We start from the raw sequence: 23,801 nt of genomic DNA, 5'->3' as shown, positions 1-23,801 counted from the left end.
CCCGCCTCCTTTGGGAAGGGAATATTAATTAATGATGATGAAGGGCACTCTGGCTTAATGGACAATGACAGTTTCCTCTGGCTGAGTGGAAAGGCTTGTGTTGGGAGTGAAGCCACCTGGACGTCAAATTCGGAATGCACAGGAATGCGCCTCTTGTGAGAGTGAGTCACAGTGGGCATCCTGAACAACACACTGCCGTATGTCACAGGAGATTAACGGGGAGCAGCAGATGTCTTGTGGCACACTGTGTCTTGCACACTTCGTGTGGCCTCTTTAAAAAGAGAACATTAAATAGTCATGATGATGTAGTTCTGGAAAACTTTGCCATTAAATACCAAAGTAAGAGGTAGAAGGGGAAAAACGGCCTTTAATCCAACATGTATTCATTATAATATGTGGAACAGGCCACTGTTTCTGGGAGAGAGTAGTGTTAGATCAGGGCAGCAGGGAGAGAAAGAAGGTTTCCACTTATTTTGTCAGCTAGGTTCCCCCATTGCAGAAGCAGCCCTGCTCTATCTGCTTATACATCTCCACTGCTGGAATATTCTTTGCAAGTAAAATATCCTATCCCCAACCCCAAAGACATCATGGTCTTGGAAAAATTCCCATGCTTGCTATAATTGTTCTATCTTTTTTGTTCTTTCGATTTTTTTTTTCCACTGAGGATTTGTGACTTTAGATTGAGGGATGGGAGTAATCAGCTCTCAGTCAGACTCAGAGGGAATACACGCAAACACAAAGATTCCTGGGATGGGGTCCTCCCACTCGGACAACTTGAAAGATTGGTGCAAGAGAGAACTGTCAAAGTAAGCATGAAAAAGGAGAGATACCTGGGAGTCTTCTTTTTAATAATTTAATAAATCTAGGCTGGGATATAGCCGAGCGGCACAGCACCTGCCTGGTAACTGTGAGGTTGACTTTGATTCCTGGTACAAAAAGAAAAGAAGAGGAGAGGAGGAGGGGAGGGGAGACCAAATGCCCAGCGCATAGAAAACTCTAACTTGCCAGAATCATTTGTTGAATGTAAGTACAGCTGCTTAGATATTCCAAGTCTGATATCCACAATGCTCACATAGTACATGCTGAAAATATATTTACTGAAAGACTGTTGATTTAATACACTAAGCAATGAAAGAATGGCCATTTCCTATAAGCGTGGTATCCCAAAATCATGTTTTTCTCAGTACATTCTAGGATGAGAGAAAAGCTTGAAAAAATTTAATACAGCCACGTGACTGGTTACATGTACTCTGAAGTTAGACACAATAACTCAGAGTGTAGATTTTAAGTTCCCTTGCAGAATGATCTTAATCAGACAAGTGATTAAGATCACATCTGAACCTTGGTTTACTCATACACATATTTAGGGTAATACTGGATCTACCATTTAGAGTTCATGGAAAAATTTATGTGCTCATATTTCCAAAGTTCTTTCTTATGGTGTAGAATAATTTATGAGCACTCAATAAGTTTAAGGTACTGTTGTTGTTATTTGTATATTTTTAATGCAAAACACTTACTGCTTATTTTATTGAAAGTAAAACCACAGTTCCTCGTACCAAGTGACTTCACTGTTATGAGCTATAAAGAAGCAATTTGTGCTTGAATGAAAACTCAAAGATGATGCCAGTGTTTGAGACAATAATGTGAGATTTCACCAGAAAAGAGACAATGTGAATTACCTTCTTTCAATAAAGTTTCTACAGAGTAGGAGGGAGAGGGTGAAAAAAATTAAGGCCTGCTATGTACATATACCAACTCCTCACATGATGGTAATCATTATTTACTGTGAACATGTGCTAATAACAATAAAGATTGTAAAAAAGAGCACTAGGGGAGTCCACAAAAACATTGGCATCCATAGGAAAATTCCATAATGGTTGAGACCAAGATACGAGGCATGAATAGAAGAATGGAAAAGTGTTGGAGAAATGGAATGAAACAAACTTCTGATTCATCCCCAACCCCTGCCAAATGTCAGCCCCATGCCTTTCATTAAATATGCATTTGGAGTAGAGCCAGAGAGAGGTGATCTGGAAATGTATGCCTATTTTCTCATTGTCAGTGGGACCCTTTACACAGAGACAGAGAGACAGGGAAACAGAGTCAGAGACAGAGACAGAGAGGCAGGCATACATGCATGAAATATTCATACTTACACCCACACAATTCCACATTTGGGGCACTAATGCTGCTACTTTGGTATTGGAAGTCCTACAGTAAGTGAGTAAACATCGCAAGATAGATGATAAGACTACAAAAACCACAGTGGTTACAGTGAGAGATGTGGGGAAATGGAATTTCCATGCTCCGAGTGGATGGCACAATCCTAAGCAGGATGGCCTTCTTTGCAGACCATGCCAAAGGGACAAAACAATAAAAAGACACTGACAGATAACGTGCCTTGGCTGTAAGAGGAATATAAGTAGACTTTCTACAACTTGATCTTCCATTTCAGTATTCTCTGTACTTTGCCAAGATTTTATTCCTCGACACAAACCTGGAGGCCTTGCTGTCAGAGGTGAATTCCAAGGTTCACCTCTGCTCAAAATGGCATTTGATAATGTCAAGTGGTTGGGGGCCGATAAGTCGCCACTTCTGCAAATCAAATAAACCAGGTCCTCAGCACAGCGTTTCATGCTCTGGCCCTCTTACCAAAAGGGAAAAGGCAGGAAGGAAATTTGGCAGGGAAACTACTGAGGTAGGTAACAATTTTATTCCTTTTGCATTTATTTTTATAACCCTCCAGAGCACGGAATGGCTAAGACAGAGTCATTCCCCATTTCTCAGTGTGCTATAAGGAGAAGATCAAAATAGCTTTGTGAAATTCTGATTTCTGAAATTTAATTTTTAAAGAACTGGCAGTTTGGTCCTATGTGAGTCTATAATAGCCTCACAAACATATGCAAAACTAATTTGGAGTTTCCTGTTGAGAAGCCCTGATAGAGCTGGTGTGGCAAATAAGTACATATGATTTGTAATTAGCACAGTATTGCTGGAGGTGGAGCGCTCCTGGAATCGACACCTCCTGCATTTGCTGAGGATTTGCAATGCACAAGAAACTGTACTGGCTGCCTTCGATTGCCCAGAATGTGGCTTGTTTCCCTAAGTACTTCAAAGTATTCCTCTCAGGAACTCCTTGGAGGCATTTATTTGTTTAACACATTTGTTGTTCCAAAAGAGTGCAAATTTGGCCCAACTCTAAATTATCCCAGATGGCAAATCAGCAGGTACAAACTAATGAGGTCTGACTGTGTCAAAAGCAAAGGCAGAGCATGTCTTCTATTGATCAAAACCCAGCCTCTCTAAATTGACAAATTCAGAGCTGTGTTTATGGAAAGAATTTTGGAACTCAAACAGATTTGAGAATGAAACCCAACACCCTGTGATCTTAAGAAACTGATTTTATCTGTACCTGAGCTTTTTTCATCCATGGAATTGGAATAAAAGTTGTTATGCAAGTTTGAAACAAGTACTAGAAGGTTTATATATAATGGAATGGGCACAGATGCTTGATATGAACAAGAACTCACAAGATGACTGCTATTTTTTTCACTTTTTCACTTAAAAAAATTCCCATTACAATACATAGGTCCCAGCTAAGTTAAATGGGCTCACCTATGGTGGCCAATTTATTCACTCACCTCCATGTACGTTCTGCATAGCTACTTCATTGAGGTCTGTCCACTTCATTCCCAAACTTCACATGACTGTCCTATCTCCTGCTGCTCATAAGCTTTAAAATCAGCTACAGCACCCATGGGACAGAAAGTGCTACTCCGCACACTGTGGTCCTTTTCCTCACTGCCTCCAGTTTCCCTACGTTGTGATAATCTCACCCAGGGGTAAAATACGTGTTTGATAAAGTCCACAACACTTGAAACTCCACAATGGATGATTTATTATTGCATAGTTTGATAACCTGGTAGTTACCTCTCCCAAAACTATAGAAGAGAGGATGCAATGTCATTTTCAGAGTGAAGTCATTAATAGGAGCTGCTTGTGGTGAAAGCAGTGATGTTATAAGAGTGGGGTAGAGATTATTTGATGACAGAATGTATTGCTTCTTTAAGTTTAGAAGTTTTTTTTTTCTTGAATAGTCTGTGATTGTGACTTAATAAAGAGATCATTTATAGAAAGAAATAAGAATTACATTAGAATCTTCAATGAAGGACTTCTTTCAGTTGCCCAGATGGCTCAGTAATAGCCATTCAGAGTATAGCTCTGAGGCCATAAAGTTCTAGGTTCAATTGCCAGGTCTGACACTCACTGCGTGTGCATGTGTGTGTGCGTGCATGTGTGTGTGTATGTGTGTACCAGTGAGTCCTTAGGAAAGAAGAACTACCTGGAGAAACCTGAGATTTGCTCAAATGTGAAACAGAATACATGACTTTACCCAAGAGAGCTGGTCCAACAGTTAAATGAGGTAAAATTTTCAAGTCTAGAATACAGCAAAAGTGTTTTCTATTTCTGTGTAACTTTCCAAATAGCAGAACCAAGAAGACCAGTTTATCTCTTGGCCACTGAAAACAGCGGCCAATCTATGTGAGACATATTAATGAACATCTGTCTAACTTGTTACAATCTCCATACAAGTAGCACAATTCTGGCTTTCAGCTGGCAGGCTAGAGAGTCGTACCTAAGCATGCCCCCTCTTAGCTGTCACCCTGTCATCCCCCAAGGCAAGTGCTCTTGGAAGAGTTGGAAGAGTCCCCTTTTTAAAGTAAGTAAAAATATTCCTCCTCAAATTGATATATTTTTCAGCCATGTCAATTTTTCCCAGGTAGCAGGGATAAAGGGAATGTTCTTGGCTAACAAGAAGATTGACAACCAGGTGAAGACTTTCATCACGTACAACAAAGGCCGAGACTGGCGCCTGCTGCAGGCACCAGACACAGATCTCAGGGGGGACCCTGTGCACTGTCTGCTGGTGAGTAATCACATTGGATCGGAATGCCTCACAGGTGAGGACTGGAAATGGCACTAATAAGAGCATGCAGATAGGCACTTTAGTTCAGTTGGTGAGCAAAATGGGCAGGGAAGGACATGAAGTAAGAAGTAAAGAGGCGTCATGAGGCTGCTTTTTGCAATGGCTAACAAATAAAAGAACACAGGTAAGACTGTTGCTCACTTCTGGGATCCATGCTTCCAGCCTTAACTGTTTTATTTTGCTTTGCTCTGCTTTACCTTGCTTTGCTTTGTTGTTGGGGATTAATCCCAGGGCTTTGGATCTGCTAAGCACACACTCTATGACTGAGCTACACCTCCAGATTCCAATAGGAATCTCCAATCGTGGTGCAAGATTATCCCCTAAACATGCATCACTTCTCATGGTAATCACCTGTTACAGACCTAATAATGAACATTTGTACTGCACAATTGTTGACCTGAACAAGAACACGTGTAGGTATAATTCCTGCGATAATGTTTCATCACCATTGTGAGAGAATTTTATGACCTCGAAAGGGTTTGGAACCACTGATTTAAATTTCCAGTTTCTTTATAATATACCCCATCCATTTGTCTTAATCTATAAACCTTGGGTTGGCATAAAAGAGGGCCTGAGGGAGAATGATGACCCAGCACTTGTTTTTCTAAATAAGGTCTCCCTGAGACACATCTGCCTGTCTATCCACACATTCTTCATGGCTGCTTTGCCTCTCCAATGGCAGAATCAATGAGCCGTGGCAGAGACTGTGGGGTCAACAGAGCACAAGATGTTTAGTTTGGGGCCCCTTAAAAAATGTGCTTATCCCTACTTCAAAGTCCGGATTTCTTTTAGTTTTGTTATATTGGAAAATAAGTGTTATCAGCATTAATTTATTTATATATTGAATGATATGATGGTGCCCAAAGACAAATCTTGCTTCCAAGGGTTTGCAGTCAATTTGGCTCTTTGCATGAAGCTACATTAAGAAGTGAAAAACTGGAGAGTCACTTACTACCCCTGTTAGTGGCTCTTGTTAATTGCTGCATACTTCCTGCTCAACAGATACTGAGTGAGTATGGAGGTGGGGGGAGATAGTGAGGAACTGCAAGACAAAGTATGGTTAAATTAGTGCTATTAATTTCTGTAAAAGGCTTAAGCTGCATTAAGTCAAGAAAAAAGGAGAGACCAGTATGTAAACAGAGAGAGAAATGCACTTAGTTTTAGTAAAAAGTGCTTGGTGTGTGTGTGTGTGTGTGTGTGTGTGTGTGTGTGTGTGTCTGTATAGGCAGGCTGTCTGACTGTCTGTCTGTTTATCATTGTTCCCACAACTCTGGCTTTGCTGTTGGCCACTCTCTGCTTGCTTCCTTCCATCCTGCAAACTGTGGGTAGCAGGTTCCTCCTGCATAACTGGAGGTGTGTCCTTCCCCTACTGGAAAACAAGCCAGCAGCTACAGCTTGACCTCATTAGTTGCAGAGAGATCTCGGTTGTCACAGTGGATTAGGGAAGCAACTTTAAATTCAGCCTCCCACTCAGCTTCCATCCTGATTACTGGCAACTCACAGGGAGCAAACCAGCCAGTTACAGTGAGTGCACAAAGCCTATGACAGATTAAGTAAACGTATCAGCTGTTTATTGAACAGCCATGCTATGGAGAGGTGGAATTCAGTGGCATTTGTAACTCACAAGACCACCTGTCTAGCAAAGCTATTCCGAGTGAAGTATTGGGATATTTAGCCAGAAGTGCACAAGTTGGGCCATTCTTACCCCTACATACTTTGGAGGTGAATGCCGTAATGTGAGAGAATGATCTGTGCCATCTAAACAGGCTTGCCTAAGCGCCTTGGCATTGTAAGTGGGTCATTAAAATGGACTTCTAAACACAGTACCTCACCAGGTGTTCATTTCTCACCCAGAACCCAAAGTCATGGGTCAGATTTCTATGCCTCCAAAATGCAAAGGCCATCTGGGCTTCCTTCTCCATCTCCTCTGGGACAGTCCTAGTCCAGGCTACCATCGTCCATCACCTGACACACAGTGATGGGCTCCTGACTAGTCCTCCCCTGCTTTCTTCCCAGCAGCCTACTTTCCAAAGACAGTGTGACTTCTTCTTTTAGTGACTCAACTTTAGCGAGATAAAACACATAGACCTGTGAGATGTGCATTGAAGTGTAGAGTTCAGTGAATGTTGACACATGTGTGTGCCCACGTAACCATGACGGGGTCAGGATGGGCCGTTTGGGTCACACTGACACAGTGAGAGTGACACAGAACTCTCGCTCCTGTTCCTTGATAACTGTACTTGGCCTTCCTTATTGTATGCAAGATTTATATCCTCTCAAATTTTGGAAATAGTACTAAGTTGAGCTGCTTTTGAAAAGCTAGATTATCTCTCTCCTTTATTTCTAATGGTTTTCTAGTTCAGGATGAAAACAAAACAAAACAAAACAAAACAAAACAGAGTACTTAATCACGACCTCCATGTGACCTCAGTCTACACACCAAGTGGCCTCCTCCTGCCCCTTACACTTCAACCAGACTTTACTCTGCTTCCTTCACCTGAGCGTTGAAGACCTTTTCTTCGTCCTCCACAATCTGGCAGTGTTTATTTGTGTCTTGGTGTATTTGCATTGTCTGTTATTCCCCTTAATAATGTTCTTAATTCCTTTAATTGCTAGCCAGGATTTACCTTTACATTCATATCCTGACTCTCAAACAGGTTTCACCAGCACTCAACAGTTATATCGATCCCAGCCTTTTTCTCTCCACACTCCTCGTTGCTGTCTGAAATCAGCCCTTGTGTTCGTGGGTTCTCTTGCCCCTCGTTCTCTGTCAAATAGTTGTTCTGTCAATGAAGAGGCCATGGCTATTTTTGTGACCATTCCAAAAATGAGTTCTGAGTCATACCTGCCACGTGGTGGATGCTCAGCACGTGTGCTGTGTTTGGAATTTGTGTTTGGAGTAGGCACTTAATTCAAAGGTGTTGTCCAAGTATCCTATTTGGACTTTAAGAGCATTCCCTCTAGTAGTTACACTGGAGAATTTGTCATAATGCCCACCTTCTGAAGCACATGAGTTCATGTTGACTCCAACATTAATAAAATCAAGAGGGTCGTTAAGATAAAGGCGAGATGAATTAATGCAATGGAGATGGGAATGGAACCCAGGAGTCTAGTTCTTCCTCTCTTATTAACCCTGAAGCTTAAGGCAGTTTTTAATTCAAGCTTTTAAAAACAGATAACAGAGTGAAGAGTAGAAAATGACAAAAGGATGGGGAGGAGGAACTGAAATCACTTCATAAAATCTGCCAAAGGTACAAAATAGGAAGGAAAATCTTTGAGCTACAGGAAACCCAGACTGGGGGGAAAAAAAGCTTTTCTAGGCTTGGAAACTGGAGGGAGAGAAAAGATAAAAAGTGATTTTAGATTGTGAGTTCTTGGAAAGTGACAGTGTCACTGAAAGCACAGCCTCATGATTAGAAAAGAAATTTTCCAGCAAGGCTGTTACAAATGTGGAACAAGTGCAGAATTACAGCCCCAAATGGAATGTTCCTGGGAAAATGTATTCTATAGAAATAAGACATCCAGGATAATTCGGGGCTGCATTTTTAGGTCTTTCGGACTGATTGCCTGGAGGGCCCAACTGGGATTTCTTTCCTCTGAAGACTGCATTGTGCAATTAGGTGGGGTATTTCAGGTCATGGTGTCCCTGCTCCTGTGCCTCACGTGGCTCCCAGGAGGGAAGATGTGACTCAGTGGAGGCCGCAACAAATCCACGGGCCTGTGGGGAAAGCACAGGGCTTCATGGAGAGATACCCAGACTGCTTTATGGATTCACTTGGCCTTTTCCCCCACAGGAGCTGAACAGGTAGCTGCCCCAGGAGATTCATGACTGTCTTCCACCTCCCTTGTACCTCTGTGAGTCTGTATCCTGTGCTGGGTTGCCGGGCAGCCCCAAACTCCACATTCTGCCAGCTAAGCTGAGGGCCACCCTGTTCTTTGTCACTGATGCTGTGCTGAACAGCTAAGGAATTCCTAGCTCCAGTTCAGAGTCAGAAACTGCACAGAAGGATCAGGGATTTGAGGGAATGAAGATGCCAGGTGCACTACCTGGGACTTACCTGTGCTGTTTGAGATTTATGGTCTGTCTTTCAGTGCAGTACCTAGATCCATAGCCCTGGAGTAAAAGTACCATGAAGAAGGATCCAAAGGCTGTTGATACCCAGGCTGGGGGGAAAGCAGTGGGACAGTACTGGAAATCACTCGATGTTTGTTAAATTTATTTATGTCATGATGGGGAAATGTCCTCTGTCATTTAATAATTTTCACTGGCCACCTACAGTGCTAAAAGCACAGTAAATAATTAATGGATCACCTGAGAGAGTTGGGCCAAGTGAAATAATGCAGGCATAGAAAGACAATAAATCTGTTCTCCCTGGTGTGGGGAAACTAAACCAATCTCAGAGAAGCAGAGAGCACTGAGGTGGCAATTCCCAGAATCCAGGTGATGAGGAGATGCAGTCAAAGACTTCAGCCGCACAGGTAGAATAAATGATTGGTATTTTTAGTGAATAGAATTCACGCAGCAGTAAAATCCAGCACACATTTATAGAATAGTTGTAGTGGTCAAAGGAGCTTGTGGGTAAAAGTAAAAGAAAAAAGAAGACAACAAAAAAGGAAATTAGGACCTAGCGGACCACAGATGTGGGTCTGAGGTGCTCCCTGATATTGAAGGGAAACTGGGCATTTGTCTCCGTGCATTTTTTAGAGTCCTTAATTTGCTTCAGATTCTCCAACATTGTACATGATTCTGATAAGATTAGAAACAAACAATCTAATTGGTTCTGGGATTGACTTAACTGATCACCACCCACAGCTTGTGTAAGTCTACAAAGGGCAGCTTCCAAATACAAGCGCTGGCCCCTCTGTCCTCCATCCTCTCTGAGTCAGCAGCTAAGTAGTGGTGGTTGCTGTGCCCAATCTTGTATCTCATTAATGTGAAAGTTAAAGTGACATAGAGAACCGCTCTTGGAGCAGGCTGTGCTTTGACTCTACTGTATCTGACACAACGCTAGAAATAGTGAAAACAACACCTGGGTCTATTAGGCTGTGACAGGTGCTCAGTATTTGTTTGCTAATAAGAGAAAAAAAAGCAAGCAAGAAAGAAGAATGAAAAAGAGAGGTCTACAAAGTGCTGCTGTCTGGGCAAAATGTGCATAAGAATCCGAGGGCTGTGACTCCTGTCCTGTGAGAATTTGTGGCAGCTCCGCTGTCGCTATGGTGGTTTATGGCAGTCTGCTTATGGTGATTTCACTTTGACAGGTATTTAAAATGAGCGCACTAATTTAAGTTCAAAGAGTAAGGTGAGCCAGCTAACATGGTTTTCATTCAAACATTTGGGCAGACATTGCAAACTCTTTGACAAAAAAATGTAAGTAAATTTAAAATAAAGCCTCAGGCTATCCTTCCTGCACCAGCTGGGGGCAATCCAGGACTACAAATGTGAAAGAGGAGAAAATGTACAGCAAAGCAATCACTTCTAGTGTTGCTGCTGCTATATGAACTGCTGGCTTTTCTTCTCAGATTAGAATATTTTGGCCCTCTGGAAGCCATAGCAACGGAGCAGCACTGAGACTCCCGATTGGAAATGCCTTCCAATCTCTCTGATAACTTTTTCATACCCCAGAAACACATCCTCTTCTTGTCAGCTGAGGTGTTCAGTCTTCCAGCTGTGCTGAGCAGCTGGCCCAAGATTCCCAGCTGAGGCCTCTTTCTCCAGGAATGTCCTGCTGTCTCAGATGGTGAAAAGGCCCTCCAGTAAGCTCTTTGGGGGTAATCTCCAAGCTGCACTTCTTGGAATGCTGTGGAGATGGACACAGCAATCCTCAGACTGTATGATTTGTAATCAGTTCCAAGCATTGCTGGTGTTTTCTGAGTAGGGTGATAGTCTTTCATGCCCCAAGAAAAATGTGTATCTTTATATTGCAAGCTATTATTGACTATCTTTCTTAGGGCCTATGCAAGATACCACAGACTATGTCAAGTTATATTTGTGACATTCTCTTCATTTGTAGACTGGGAAGGTAAAATTGTACTGTACAGAAAAGATAATCTGGGATTGCACCTGGTAAAATGCATGGTGGTTACTCAGAAAGGGAAAACCCAGATCAGCTGCAGTTGTCAGGAAAACGTGGGGAGAAACAGTTTGACACTTCTGCTCTAACCTGGCCTTACTTCCCCTGGAGTAGTGGGTGACAGTACCCAGAATCTCTGCAGCATCTAACAGTACCTGGGCTACTCTTCTCTTAGGACGAAAGGAGTCCAAGTGTTTGGTTTGGGTGCTTCTTTCTAGAGGTGCTTTCTATATTTTTGCTTAAAAAACACTTTAGAGTGAAAATGAATTTTCAGTGCTTTACATAAAATTTTGATGTACAACTAATACTTTATTGCTTCTTGAGAATCTTAATTTCTATAGTGACAGTGAATGAAAGACCCTCTTGTTTATTTTTGCCAGATTTTGGTTGTTTCTATTCCTGAGTTTCATTCTTAGTTTGTCATTTATTCTATCTTGTATAAATGTAATCGCTATATCTCTGTAGCTCTGCGTATGTGCTGGCTGAGACTTACAGAACACAGTAAAAGTAATAACAGGGATATGTTGGTGATTCCAGAAACTGAAGTTGATAAGATTAGAAAGTAATCTTCCTGAGAAATGGAAGAAATGTAAGTTCAAACACAAACGTGTATTTTTGACAAGACCGTACAAGGTCTATTTTAAAATAAATTCGTAGAAGATATTTTATCTTTTAGAAAACTATTGGTATCTTAATCAGAGAATTCAATCAAGCTTTTCAGATACAGGTAAACAAGTTCCTTAAAATTTCATTTAATTTTTATTGCTACTGCATTTGGTGTACATATATAACTGTTATATTGAATAAAACTGGTTCTCATAATATCCTTGTAGAAACACTGCTTGAATATTTTGGAAAGTTCCAGGACAGTTTCTCACATCACAAGCTTCTTCTACACCTAGATCAAGACCTCAAATGCTGTGTGAATAAATTATGCCCAGTAACTGCTGCAAAACACTCCCGATGGAACCTTTCTTGGTTTCATGTCTCCTTCCTCCGCTTTTGTCTTTCATGGCTGTGTACTGCATAACTCCATTCTTCTGCTTATTTTCCTTCATAATTGATTTTGCCCAGGTCTGAAATGTCCTTTTGCCTGTGCAGCATCTTGCTTGCAGTCCTAGCCAACCCACCAGGCACCCTTCTCCTGAGAGCCATCTCTGCAAAGGTGCATCACCACATCTCTACACCGTCCAAAATCTCTTAATATTTTGTCTGCCTTTCTTGTGGCTATAAAAATCTGTTTTTCAGATAATCAATGGAAAGATCTAATGCCCTGTAACTGCAAACTCTGTAAAGTCAAAGACGAAATTTTAGCCTTTTAAGCTTCATCTAGTGTTTTACAGATAAGGTACCAACATGTCTGTCAAATTAGCAAATGGAATTAAGCCAGTAAATTAGACCTAAAATGAAGGTGCTCCTTTTTACCCAACTTGGCAGCCATCCTACACCAAACAGAAGCTGTTTGTTTGTCAGGAGAGAGGTAATGGGTTGGTGCATGAATGGATGCAGTGGATGGATAGAGGTGTAGATGACTGGAAGGGTAGATGGGACAGTTGCCAGGATGGAAGCATGCTCTGAGTCTGGGCTTAAATGACCTTTGAAGTGATGAGCTCTTATGGCGTTACGTCTCCTCTCTGTAGCCCTACTGCTCCCTGCACCTGCACCTGAAGGTTTCTGAGAATCCCTACACATCGGGGATCATTGCCAGCAGAGACACAGCTCCGAGCATCATAGTTGCCTCAGGTAAGAAGCTTGGCTGCTATGCTTGCTGTTGTAAACAACGTTTATTTTAAGACACTAGATATCGTTGCATGGAATTTAATGAGCAAGCTACAAATATTTTGAAAGACATCTGCACCACTGAACATGAAAGCAGGAATGCTGAGAAAACCCCTGGGCGGACAGAACGTTAGCCATTGAAATCTTTCGCAGGCAATGCAGGCTGCTGATTTTGTTTGTTGTTAGCTTGCACAGAAAGTTCTTTCCACTAATGGGAATATACTCTTTCTAGGCAATATAGGTTCCGAATTGTCAGACAACGACATCAGCATGTTCGTTTCTTCAGATGCAGGGAACACTTGGAGACAGGTAGGAAAAATGCCCTGGGTAGTGTTGGTAAAGTTTAATAAGCAAAAGCACCTGTCCAGTTTAGTTTTAAGTTTAGTGTTAGGTATAAACATTAAAGCCTACTGATCTGTTTTTTATTTCTTATGAAAGTCTTAAATCTTGGAGTTTAATAAATGTTTCGTTTTTGGTCACTTAATAGTGATATTTATTACTGAGAATCTGTGGTAAGGTCATTTATAGGTGATGGTAAACCAAATCTGATGGAAATTTCCCATAAAAGAAAAACAGAATCCATACAGTTTCACCACACAGAGCACAGGGAGCCTGAATGGTGCATTTGAACCCTAATTCTGGGCTGCCTCTCTATCACCCTTGCTCTGAAGTCGGGACACACAGAAATGCAGTGGTATAGAAATGGCCATTACCCAGGTGCTGTTCTGAGATGTTTAAATTTCATTGTCAAAAGAAGGCAGAGTAATAACCATCAGGATGCATATGCTAGGTAAAGTAGAAATGGAATCACTTAAAACTAATGTGTTTAGATTAAAGACTTCTTGACTTTCTTCTGAATGAAAATTAGATACCCATGGCTTATAAAACAGGCATTTAATGAGGTTTGGCAATCATAACAAGATATGAGTCTAATGCATGGTTGTTACACTTGGATAAATACGTTTTAATAACCCACTGACATTTAATTATCATATAATAACTAGCACCGTAAATTGGAATCTAATTCACAGGTAATCACACTTAGCAATGAAAGCATTCTGCTTTAAATTTTAGAAAGAAAACACATAGTCTAGTTGCCATTTCTTATCTTAAATCCTTTGTAAGGCCTCAGGAGATTTTAAGAAAAGCAAGGCAGGAAAGAAATTTTCTTAAGAAACCTCAGAGTAATTGATCTTGGAGAGAAGGAAGAAGATGCACTATTCTAAGGTAGCTTCCTCTGGAGAATAGTCAGGACTGCATTTCCCTCGAATGTACCCAAAAGAGCACAGAAATCTCCCTTTTTTTGCAGTTCTGGGGTACATGTTTTCTATAAGCAATAAACAAAAGAAAGGAATGTCATTTCTGTAGTGTAACTTCAGGCAAGGCTCTATGAGCATTCAACTGAGAAGATAATGTGCATCCTATCCAGACAGGAGATAGGCTTTCCAGCATGTTCCCATTTGACTTTAGATTGGGCTCTCTCCATTTCAAGAAAGACCCAATGATCTGTGTATCCAAAGATGTTATATCATTTTGATCAGAACTACTTATGACACTTCAGTGAATTAAGCAAGAATACATTTTAGATAATTCTTGGGGATTAGAAGTAATTAGACCGGAAAGGGGCCCTGGAGTGCAGGAAGTCCCAGCTCCAACTAATACTATTCACGTGCTATAAGCAGTCAACACATCTCTCAAAAGCTCAATTTTCTCAATGAAAGTCAAGGACTAAATTGGTCTAAGGTGTCATCTAAGGTGTTCAGTATATGATACCCAGTGTTCTGGCATTATGTAATAATACTGTGAAAATAAAAGGGATATGAATATTAATATATACTATTCATTGCAAAGCTATTTTTGTTCATACCTAAAACTGTTCTCCATAACACCAGTGATACATGTGCCTCACACTGGGAAACACTATAAAACTATTTTCCCAAAGTTTTAGACAAATCAACTTCTATCCTAGAAAGGATTTTGTCCTCCTGCAGGGCTGATTGTCTGTACCCTTGGCGTGTGGATATATGTCCATTCTGTGTTGCTTTCCTTTGTTCAGATCTTTGAAGAAGAGCACAGCATTTTGTACCTTGATCAAGGTGGAGTCCTGGTTGCTATGAAGCACACCTCTCTCCCGATTCGACATCTTTGGTAAGGGCAGCTGCTGCCTGGGCGACTTTCTCCTGCTGTCTGCACTCCGGAGCAATGCTGGGACTCAGCCAATCAGACTGCGACCGAGTTTCCAGTAAATTATCATGCGGTTCTAGAACATCATTTCTACCTTTGCTCTGTTGAAGTAAGATTGTTACTGCAGATTTGTAGGACAGAAGTAAAAGTAAGAAACAGGGGAATTTCTACCATCCAGACAGGAATTCCATAATGGTTTTCTAATGTGACAATATCCTCCCCACAACCTTTTTCTCTCTGCAAGATGACAGGGAGGACAGTGTTGACCATCAGTCACTCTGTGTGAGACACTTATCTACTTGCAGTCACCTGTCCCAAATAGCATCTGCACTGGTCTGTGCGTTCCCACTGAAACGTGCAGTGCATAACCGTTCTGTTCCTGTCTCATTTCTACCATACTGCTTTCTTCACTGTCTCTTTTTTTTTTTTTGAGGTTTCAGTTTTCAATTCTTCCCATCTTCCACTGGTGGGGATGCAAGGCCCAACTTCGACAGGGCTTTCCAATGGGCTTTTTCGTCTGACTTTGGAAGTTACCCTCTTGGCGTTTGAGCTGGGTCAAAATCAAAAGCCCAATCTTCCCTCTACTCTTAACTACCTTGATGACTGGAGGAAAAGCTGCAGATGAGAAACAGATACTTAGCATGGCGAATTTCATCTAAGAGAAGGAGCCCAGGAAAAGCTCATTTGTGCTTATCTTAGTCTGCCCTGCTCCTGTAAGAAAATGCCATAAACCAGGGACCTCATAAACAGCAGAACTTTCCTTCCCACAGTTCTGGAGGCAGGAAACCCAAAGTCAGGGTTCCTGCACACTCAGTGTCTGGTGAGGCCCCTGTAATGCGATTCACATAGCTACCTTCCTAGGTTTCTGCAGGATTCTCAAAGGATTCCAGATAATCCTTTGAGGTTACTTGGTAAGGCACTCATCCCATTTCTGATAGCACTGCTCTGTGATCTAATCACTCCCCGAAGGAACCGTCTCCTAGTACCATCACACTGATGATTAGACTTCCAGCCACTGAGCTTTGGAGAGAACACAGACATTCAGACCACAGCTATAACCAGCAAAATTGCAGAATTGTTTATTCTTGCTCTCAAGAACCCCATCCCTCTGATATCCATTCCGGTCCTTTCCAGTGAGATTCATTATCGTTCAGTGAGGTCAGGTCTAATTTATATTTATGTGAGAAGGATACACCGAGAAGCTGGTCACTTAGAGACAGGCTTGTTATCTGTTACCACTGCAAGGTCATCTGTTCTAAGGTTACAGCCAAAGCTTGCTGGAAGAGAGCAGTAAGGATTTGCAGTGGGTCACATTGATATCTACAAACTTATAAAATACTCAAGTCAAAAACTTCTCTGAGACTTATTACTATTCCCGCTTCATCTAGCTCTCCCAATATCTATGGCTCTCACCACACATTCAAATCCCAACAACTTGGCCAACTTTATGTCTATCTTTTGGTGTAATTCAAAACTTACTCATATAACAGACTTACTTTGACAATGCCCTAGGCCCCTTTTGTAATGCATAGGGAACCAACCATACTAAGCTACATCACCAGTCCTATGATTTATTTATTTATTTATTTTGTTACTTAGAGACAAGGTCTTTCTGAGTGGTTGGGTTGTTTAGGCTGGGTTCAAACTTGCAACCCAGAGTGCTAGGAGTCACTGTCAATACTGTCTCCCCTTGGTCTTAGCAAAGGCTTTTTAAAAATTTTGTTGTGAGATTTGTTGACTGTTCTGCTCTGTGTTTAGGTTGAGTTTTGATGAAGGGAGGTCTTGGAGCAAATACAGTTTCACCTCTATTCCACTTTTTGTGGATGGTGTCCTTGGGGAGCCTGGAGAGGAGACTCTAATCATGACGTAAGTGAAAAACCGTGATGTGTCCAGTCTTCACACAAGCAAGCAAATCCATCCAGATGTCTTACACCTATCATTGCTGTTAGTTTTGAAGTTTTTTGCGAAGTCAGTCCCACTACTGTACAAGCCACCAGCAAGAGGGGACAAATCATGCTTTGACTCTTTGAGACCAAGATTGCGAGGGGAGATAGTAGAATGGAGAAGCTCTTTGCTTTCTATACTCGACGATACTAGAGAAATTAGAAGGAATTGTTTCAATATAAATGACAGCTATACATTTCAATTTTTAATAGTAAGCTAGCTGGATATGATGAAAATGTCAGATATATGAGAATGATTTCTCTTTCAGTGAGAACTCGGCATTCAAGAAAAATCCCACAAAGGATTTTATTTTTTCTGGCTTTTCACCTAGCCCAATTGTAAGGAATATTAGAAAAATCATCAGAAGAGTCTGTTCTTGTGAAATTGCATTTTACACTCATTCTTGTCTGAAAAGTGATGATCATTAACTTGTGAAAGGCTTGATTAATGATTCAGCTGCTTGTGATTTCCACAACATATACTTTGAATTTGAAATATGCAACTGTGGTATTTTTTCCCTAGAAAATTAGCCATGGCTGAAAGAAAAGGAAGGTTTCGAAGTACTGCATCAAATTACCAGTGAAAATTATAAAACCAAAGAGAATAATTGGCACATTTTCCAACCCTTCTTTTCATTTTTCAATAATAGGAATCAACAGCAAGAAAAATTTTATTTGCCTTCTATCTAAATCTTTGCAACTTATTTCATAATTTGCCTTCATTTGATTTTGTATTTGTGAAATAGACAAATTGCTGATCAGAAAGTCTCTTTCTTGGGGTTTATGACACTGATGGTTGATTCAGAGACCACTTGCGGACCTGAGTTTGAGTGAAGGGAGTAGAGGTAAAGTACAAGAGCACTTAGAACTACCGGCTTGCTGTGTACTACCCTAGAGGCGGCAGAAAGGCAGAATGTCTTGGGAACCATGGGAACCAGCTACATTTGCAAAAGAAGTTAGAAATGCAATCCTGCACCAGCAAGAATGCAGGGTCTGTGGTGGGGCTCTCATTTTGTCAGCATTCTTTTAATACAAATATATACAAGTAGACTCTTGACCTAAATATCAGTTGTGAGTACCTTGATTTTAGTGTTTGCATGTTGACAAAACAGTCTTAGCCTCTATGGAACCATCTGTAGAGTGGAGCTAGTGATCTCATTGTCTTCTTCAGTGTGTTTGGAGGTTTGAAAGATACAGTTTGTGCAATACACTCAGCGTGACACTCAATAAACACTCAGCAAATAGAAGCTGTTGCTAGGACTGTTGTGACTGTCATTGTTGTGGTTGTTTTTACCTTGGTGGACCCTGTAGCGTGTTTGGACACTTCAGCCACCGCTCTGAATGGCAGCTGGTCAAAGTGGACTACAAATCCATTTTCGACAGACGGTGCGCCGAGGAGGACTACACCCCTTGGCACTTATACAACCAGGTGGGAAGAAGACAACGGAGCCGGGGCCTGGGTGGGAAGTGTGGGAGTCAGATAAAGGAAAGCTACTCTCCAAGGGTTAGAAACTGGGGTTCTGTGGGACAGAAATGCCCGTTTGGTTCTTTATACATGTGTTCCGCAGTGGTGCACAAACTCAACATTTCCACATTTTCCTCGTACTTCTGCTTTGTGATGCTTGGATATAATGAGACACAATTCAGATGTCCTTGCCTTAGACTTAGAGCTCAAAATGAAATGCTGACCTTGTACTGAGAGCCAAGCACAATTTACTGGTGCATGTCACGTGATTGCAAGGTGGGGCCGGGTAAGGGCGAGAGCTTTAGTTTTATTTATAGTGATGTACACAGAGGTGAGTCCAAAAAATACCACAGAGTTGCTGATTGAGGAGTGCCAGAAAAATGCTCCTTCCCACTTTCCTTGATTCTCTGGGAATATACAGTGCTTCTCGGCTCCTCCATGGTACTTGTGGTACATTAATACAGAATTAGTAACAGGAAATGTTCCTGGGGGCCTCTCGGATATGCAGCTCATATCAAAATGCAGAAAGCATCTCTTTTTGGCTACTTAAGGCAGAAGTCATTCTTCATTTCTCTCAGAGGCTATGGTTAACGTTCTTACAGCAAAACCATCACCAGGTTTGGGCACTGAGGCATACTAAACCCAAGTACAGACTATGCTGTTTACACATAGATCGTTAATGGAGGTAAAGTCAGTTTCCCAAAGAAATATAGTGTAGAATACATTAAACAAAAATTTTACCATCATCTTTGAGGAACAGGAAAGGAACTAAGTGTTTGATAGCAGATGCTGCAGTAGCTTGAATCGTCTGCCTTATTCCAAGGCTCAACAATAAAATGATCACTTACTTACATTGTTACTCTTTCTCCTTTGGGAAGCTCAGGCATTGCGTTGGTCAAGGCTTTATTTATTTCATGGAAAAACACTGAATTTAGTCCTCTTGCTTGTCTGGTAGATGAATACACATAAAACTGTGCTATAAAGTTGTGTGGGCAGAAGCATAATAAATCAGGACAAAGTGGATCTTTACATTTCTTAGCAATGCACTTTCTTCATACGCTTATAAATGACCGGGGACAGTAAATCTTTCGTTAATGAAGAATTTAACTTAATTACTGTAAGTTTGCCGATCTTATACTTGCTGTTAATCCTTCTTACTTACCTGTGTATCCTTCATATCTCTGAGCCTCGTGCTTCTCCAAATAAAAGTTTGTTCAATACATAGGATGATAAGAAGACTATCAGACAGATCTTCAGTGATTCTTGGGATTGCCCTTATTGTCACAGTTTATAATAAATGTCTAAAACATGCTGGTAGGACAGAGTGAGCTACCAGAGTCCATATTACAGTAGGATTTGCAAATATTCTCCTTAGCTGGCTTGCTTGGAGCAAGGAAATTCCAAGCGAGGTGCCCAACATGTGCTATGCTGTCTTTACAGGGGGAGGCGTGCATCATGGGAGCCAAAAGGAAATACAAGAAGCGAAAATCAGAGCGGAAGTGCATGCAGGGAAAATATGCAGGTGCCATGGAGTCTGAGCCCTGTGTCTGCACAGAAGCCGATTTTGACTGGTGAGCTTGCACAGTGACACACCGGGTGTTCAGGGTCTCCATTCACATCACAAGGTCCTTGAGGAAAGCACAGATTTGTAAAAGCCCCACTGTCTAGAGGGCCAAGTGGAAACCTCGTGTCTGAATAAGTTAATCATCACATGGTTTACTGTCTGTGTGGGGGTGTGCGTGGCAAAACTGGGCATTGCTTTGAAGAGGATTCAAGAGTTGGCTGGCAATTATCCCCAATACTGATAGTCTCAGGCCAAGGACAGAAACCAGGTTCTTCCTGTCCACCTCAACAGCAACACTGAACACAGTGAGTGGACCTCTCAGGCCAAAGAAATATTTGTGGTCTATGTAAACCTTTTCTAGAATCATCTAAAAGCCTCAGAATATAACAGTGACCTTAAAAGGTGGTAAATTTTCTGTCCCTAAAAGTTTTCTATCAGTAGTCAGCTGACTGCAGTTTATGAGCAGTGCAGCAGACATTTATGACCACAGTGGCAGGTTCCAGTGAGTGAACCTGGTGAGAGAGAAATTAGTATAAAGTGAGGAGGTACTGAGATACCAGAAGACTTAAACCGAACTCAGATTCCATGGAGTTCTTCCAGGGATGCTTGCTAGGCCAAAAGCTAACATGCAGTGCATGCTCTAGCATTGTTTGCAGTCAGTGTATCATGTTCAGGTGACATTGACACATTTATTGATGATGACTAATAACTCATCCCTTCATTGTTTCCATCACATTTTCGGTTCCTTTGTCCTTTTCATTTATACATATTTGAGCTTGGAGAAAACAATGCCTCAATATGCATATAATTTTTAAACAATTGAAACTTCACTTGCATAAAACTAGCCATCACCAACCATTTATTTTTAGCTCTATGGCCATCACAGCTCACATATCTGATCATCCAGATATTGGTGTTTGAGACTCTGTATATGTGTACATTTCATATTTTAGAAGACTGCCTTCTTTAGGGCAGGTCACTGGATATATTTTCTGAGTAAATAGCACTAGTGTAGCCTGGCAAAACAGGGAGACATCTGCCAGACCAGTAACCTAAGGGAGCTGGGTGAACCCTGCCCGAGCCACTTCTGTGACTCTCTCAATCAGCCAGGGGGCATTGGAGCCTCAGGAACTCTTCAGCATCTCCCCAGCCATGACTCATTCCAGCCATTGCAGCATCACTGCGTTTCAATGACAAAAAGATTTTATCTCCATCCTACCCTTCAAAACTGACACTGCAGTACATTCCTGGAAAGGACTGCCATGAGGGTTGAAGTCATTTCCCGCATCCCTCTTTCCAAGTGCTCTCCCATCATTCACTATCCTCAAGCAGGATCTGCAAAAGAAGGTGGTGTTTTACACCTGTGCATTAATTTGGAGCTTAGGAAACAGCCTTTCTTTGACCGAGAGCAGATTCACTCTCTAGTAGAAACTGAAGGAAAGAAGTGAGGTGATATATACCAACAGCTTGGTTTCATCTTTGAGGTACTTGCTTCCTTGGGGACCTTTCTTACAAAGTCCCCAAATGAGCCAGGTGTGATGGTTGCTGTTGTTTGCCATTTCCAATCTTTAAGCTTGTCCAGAGTGAGAGGAGCACAGGCTAAGGAAAGCCAACAGGCTTCTGTCCTCCCATCCCCCTACCCCTGCATCTTAGCCTAATGCTAGATATCATTTGTTACTGGATTCTGCTGCTCATCCCACCAGCTGAACTATGTTCTGAAAAGTAGGAAATGACTAATATGAAAGACCATTGTTAGGCTTTCTGATCAAATGCCCCTCTTGGAGTTGTGTGGCTTCTGATGATCTTGTTGGGTCCCTACAAGTAGTTATAGAGTTCTGACGATCCCATCTGACTACAAAATAAGGAAAAGCATTGCCTCTGAATATCCTTGTGTAGCCTGGCTCTTTGGACCTCCCCCAGGTGACCTTACCTAAAACTATCCAGCATTTGTAAAGTGATTCCCTGAAGCATATCCTTCAGAGAGCAGTGGTCAAGTCTTTCTAGCCATGCAGTGTTGAACCAGCACCAAAGCCAGTTGGAATATGGAGAGTCCTCTGAGTTCCAGCTGCCTGGTGACAGTTCCCTGTGCTGAGCCTCTTTTTCCTTCTTTTCTTCCTTCCTCTCTCCCTTCCTTCCTTCCTTCCTCTCGTGCCAGTGTCTTACCTCCGTTACAGAGATGGGCCAATCCACACTGCTCCCTGCTGATTGCCACGTGCAATTTGTTTGTGCACAAGGAAGTGTAATTTGTTGTCTTTCCCTGTGCCCAGCTTCATCCCTAGAAGCCAAAACTCTCAGGCCACTCAGCAGCCCTGAAGGCAAGAATGGGTAGGGTCTGAGGAAGAAGTCTGACTCTTTCCAAAGCAGAAAGGACTGAAAGCACTGACTGCCTAGGAAAAAATGTTTTCGTGAGGGAACACTTACAGCACTGCTGAAGGACGTTTGCCTCTTAGCTGTGACTTTGAAGCATATGGCTCATGCGCAGGGGGACCTGGCTCAGCTCTGCTGGGCAGATCCAGATGTCTTGGAGGAGCACCCCAAGGACATCACCAGTGGTGGGAACTGTGCCACATGAGGGTGTGCAAGCTCCTCCCCAAAGTGTTGCCTAGGGGTTGAGCTTCCACCACTGCCTGTTTTCCAGTTGCAGTCAACTTTGTATATACATCTTCTGATGAACATGTAACCCCATCCTGTGGGTTAAAGGTTCTATAGGATATTTTCAGGGGTAATTGATAATCTGAGAAAAAAGTTCCATCCTTGAGAAGTTATTGATTCAGGAAATGAATTTGACTGATTAGAATAGAAGCTGGCTGTGGCCTAACTGGGCATTATGCTTTGTCACTTTGCCACCTGCTGAAAGTTATGTCTTGGCTTTTTCCCCAACAGTGACTATGGCTACGAGAGGCACAGCAATGGGCAGTGCCTGCCAGCATTTTGGTTCAATCCATCCTCCCTGTCCAAGGACTGCAGCGTGGGGCAGAGCTACCTCAACAGCACTGGGTGAGTAGGATCCGAGGCAGGAACCCTGAGACGCCAAAGCTTTGCTGCTGTTTAGCATGTGTTATACCGAGCAGGTTACCCCTCACTGAGACTGGGGTTACTTCCTCCAAGCTCAGTACTCTTGGGTTTGTTCATCTGAATAATGCAGTACAGTTTTGCATTAGTAGTGTGGGTTGAAGTTGTGAGTAGACTGCAGTTGCAAATAAGGAAACGAGATTGGTTTCTTGGATGAAGATGAGGATGTAGAAGCACTTTGTGAGATTTTGCTTCTAGAGAAAAAGAACAAATAAAGTGTAAATATTGAGTCCTTAATGTTGGATGTATAAATAAAAAGAGACAAATTGTTGGTTTTAGGGCTCTAGGAGGGTCAAAACCCGTTAGCTGAGCTTGAAACTCCAAGAGCTAAGACAAAGACTTCTCTGGACCACCCACTTTATTTATTAGGTCCAACAACAAGGGGTGGGGAAACTGAGGAAAATACAGAGATGAGTAGGATCTTGGGAGTCACTTCAAGGACTTCAAGTAATGAGTCAAGTCAATTCAGTGAAACTGTCTTATCAAGAAGACATGGTAGAAGTGAGACTATAGGAGTAATTTCTGCAGCTGCAGTCTCTATCTTGTTAATTGGGGTTGGAGCCAAGTGTCCACAGCTGTGGTGTTATCTTGCCCTTTGAGGTATCTCTGACCTCACAGGCCACTACAGGCCTCAGCCAGGACCAATGATTCATAGAGGTTCACTTACTATGAATCAGCTCCTGTTGCCAGGCAAGGGGCCAAGGCCTAGGACGGATTCACAGATACACATAGA

General features: G+C 41.9%; 1 protein-coding gene across 6 annotated transcripts in view; it reads left to right on the top strand.

Annotated features, from left to right (window-relative positions):
* The window catches only part of Sorcs1 (sortilin related VPS10 domain containing receptor 1), a 496,139-nt gene that overhangs the window by 389,053 nt on the left and 83,285 nt on the right, over nucleotides 1-23,801 (top strand). For all 6 annotated transcript variants that reach the window (XM_013158158.2, XM_063244677.1, XM_063244675.1 and 3 more), the window contains exons 10-17: nucleotides 4,784-4,930; nucleotides 12,702-12,804; nucleotides 13,073-13,149; nucleotides 14,897-14,988; nucleotides 16,783-16,890; nucleotides 18,279-18,396; nucleotides 19,873-20,003; nucleotides 22,880-22,993. In XM_013158158.2, coding sequence (XP_013013612.2) covers nucleotides 4,784-4,930; nucleotides 12,702-12,804; nucleotides 13,073-13,149; nucleotides 14,897-14,988; nucleotides 16,783-16,890; nucleotides 18,279-18,396; nucleotides 19,873-20,003; nucleotides 22,880-22,993 — 890 coding nt within the window. The remainder of the gene's footprint in view (nucleotides 1-4,783; nucleotides 4,931-12,701; nucleotides 12,805-13,072; nucleotides 13,150-14,896; nucleotides 14,989-16,782; nucleotides 16,891-18,278; nucleotides 18,397-19,872; nucleotides 20,004-22,879; nucleotides 22,994-23,801) is intronic.

This window comes from Cavia porcellus, unplaced genomic scaffold, assembly GCF_034190915.1.
Source record: "Cavia porcellus strain 051 isolate PalLab524CR breed Dunkin Hartley unplaced genomic scaffold, mCavPor4.1 scaffold_2, whole genome shotgun sequence".
Classification (NCBI taxonomy): domain Eukaryota; kingdom Metazoa; phylum Chordata; class Mammalia; order Rodentia; family Caviidae; genus Cavia; species Cavia porcellus.
The sequence above is the reverse complement of the archived record's forward strand: the minus strand, read 5'-3'. Positions and strand labels throughout refer to the sequence as shown.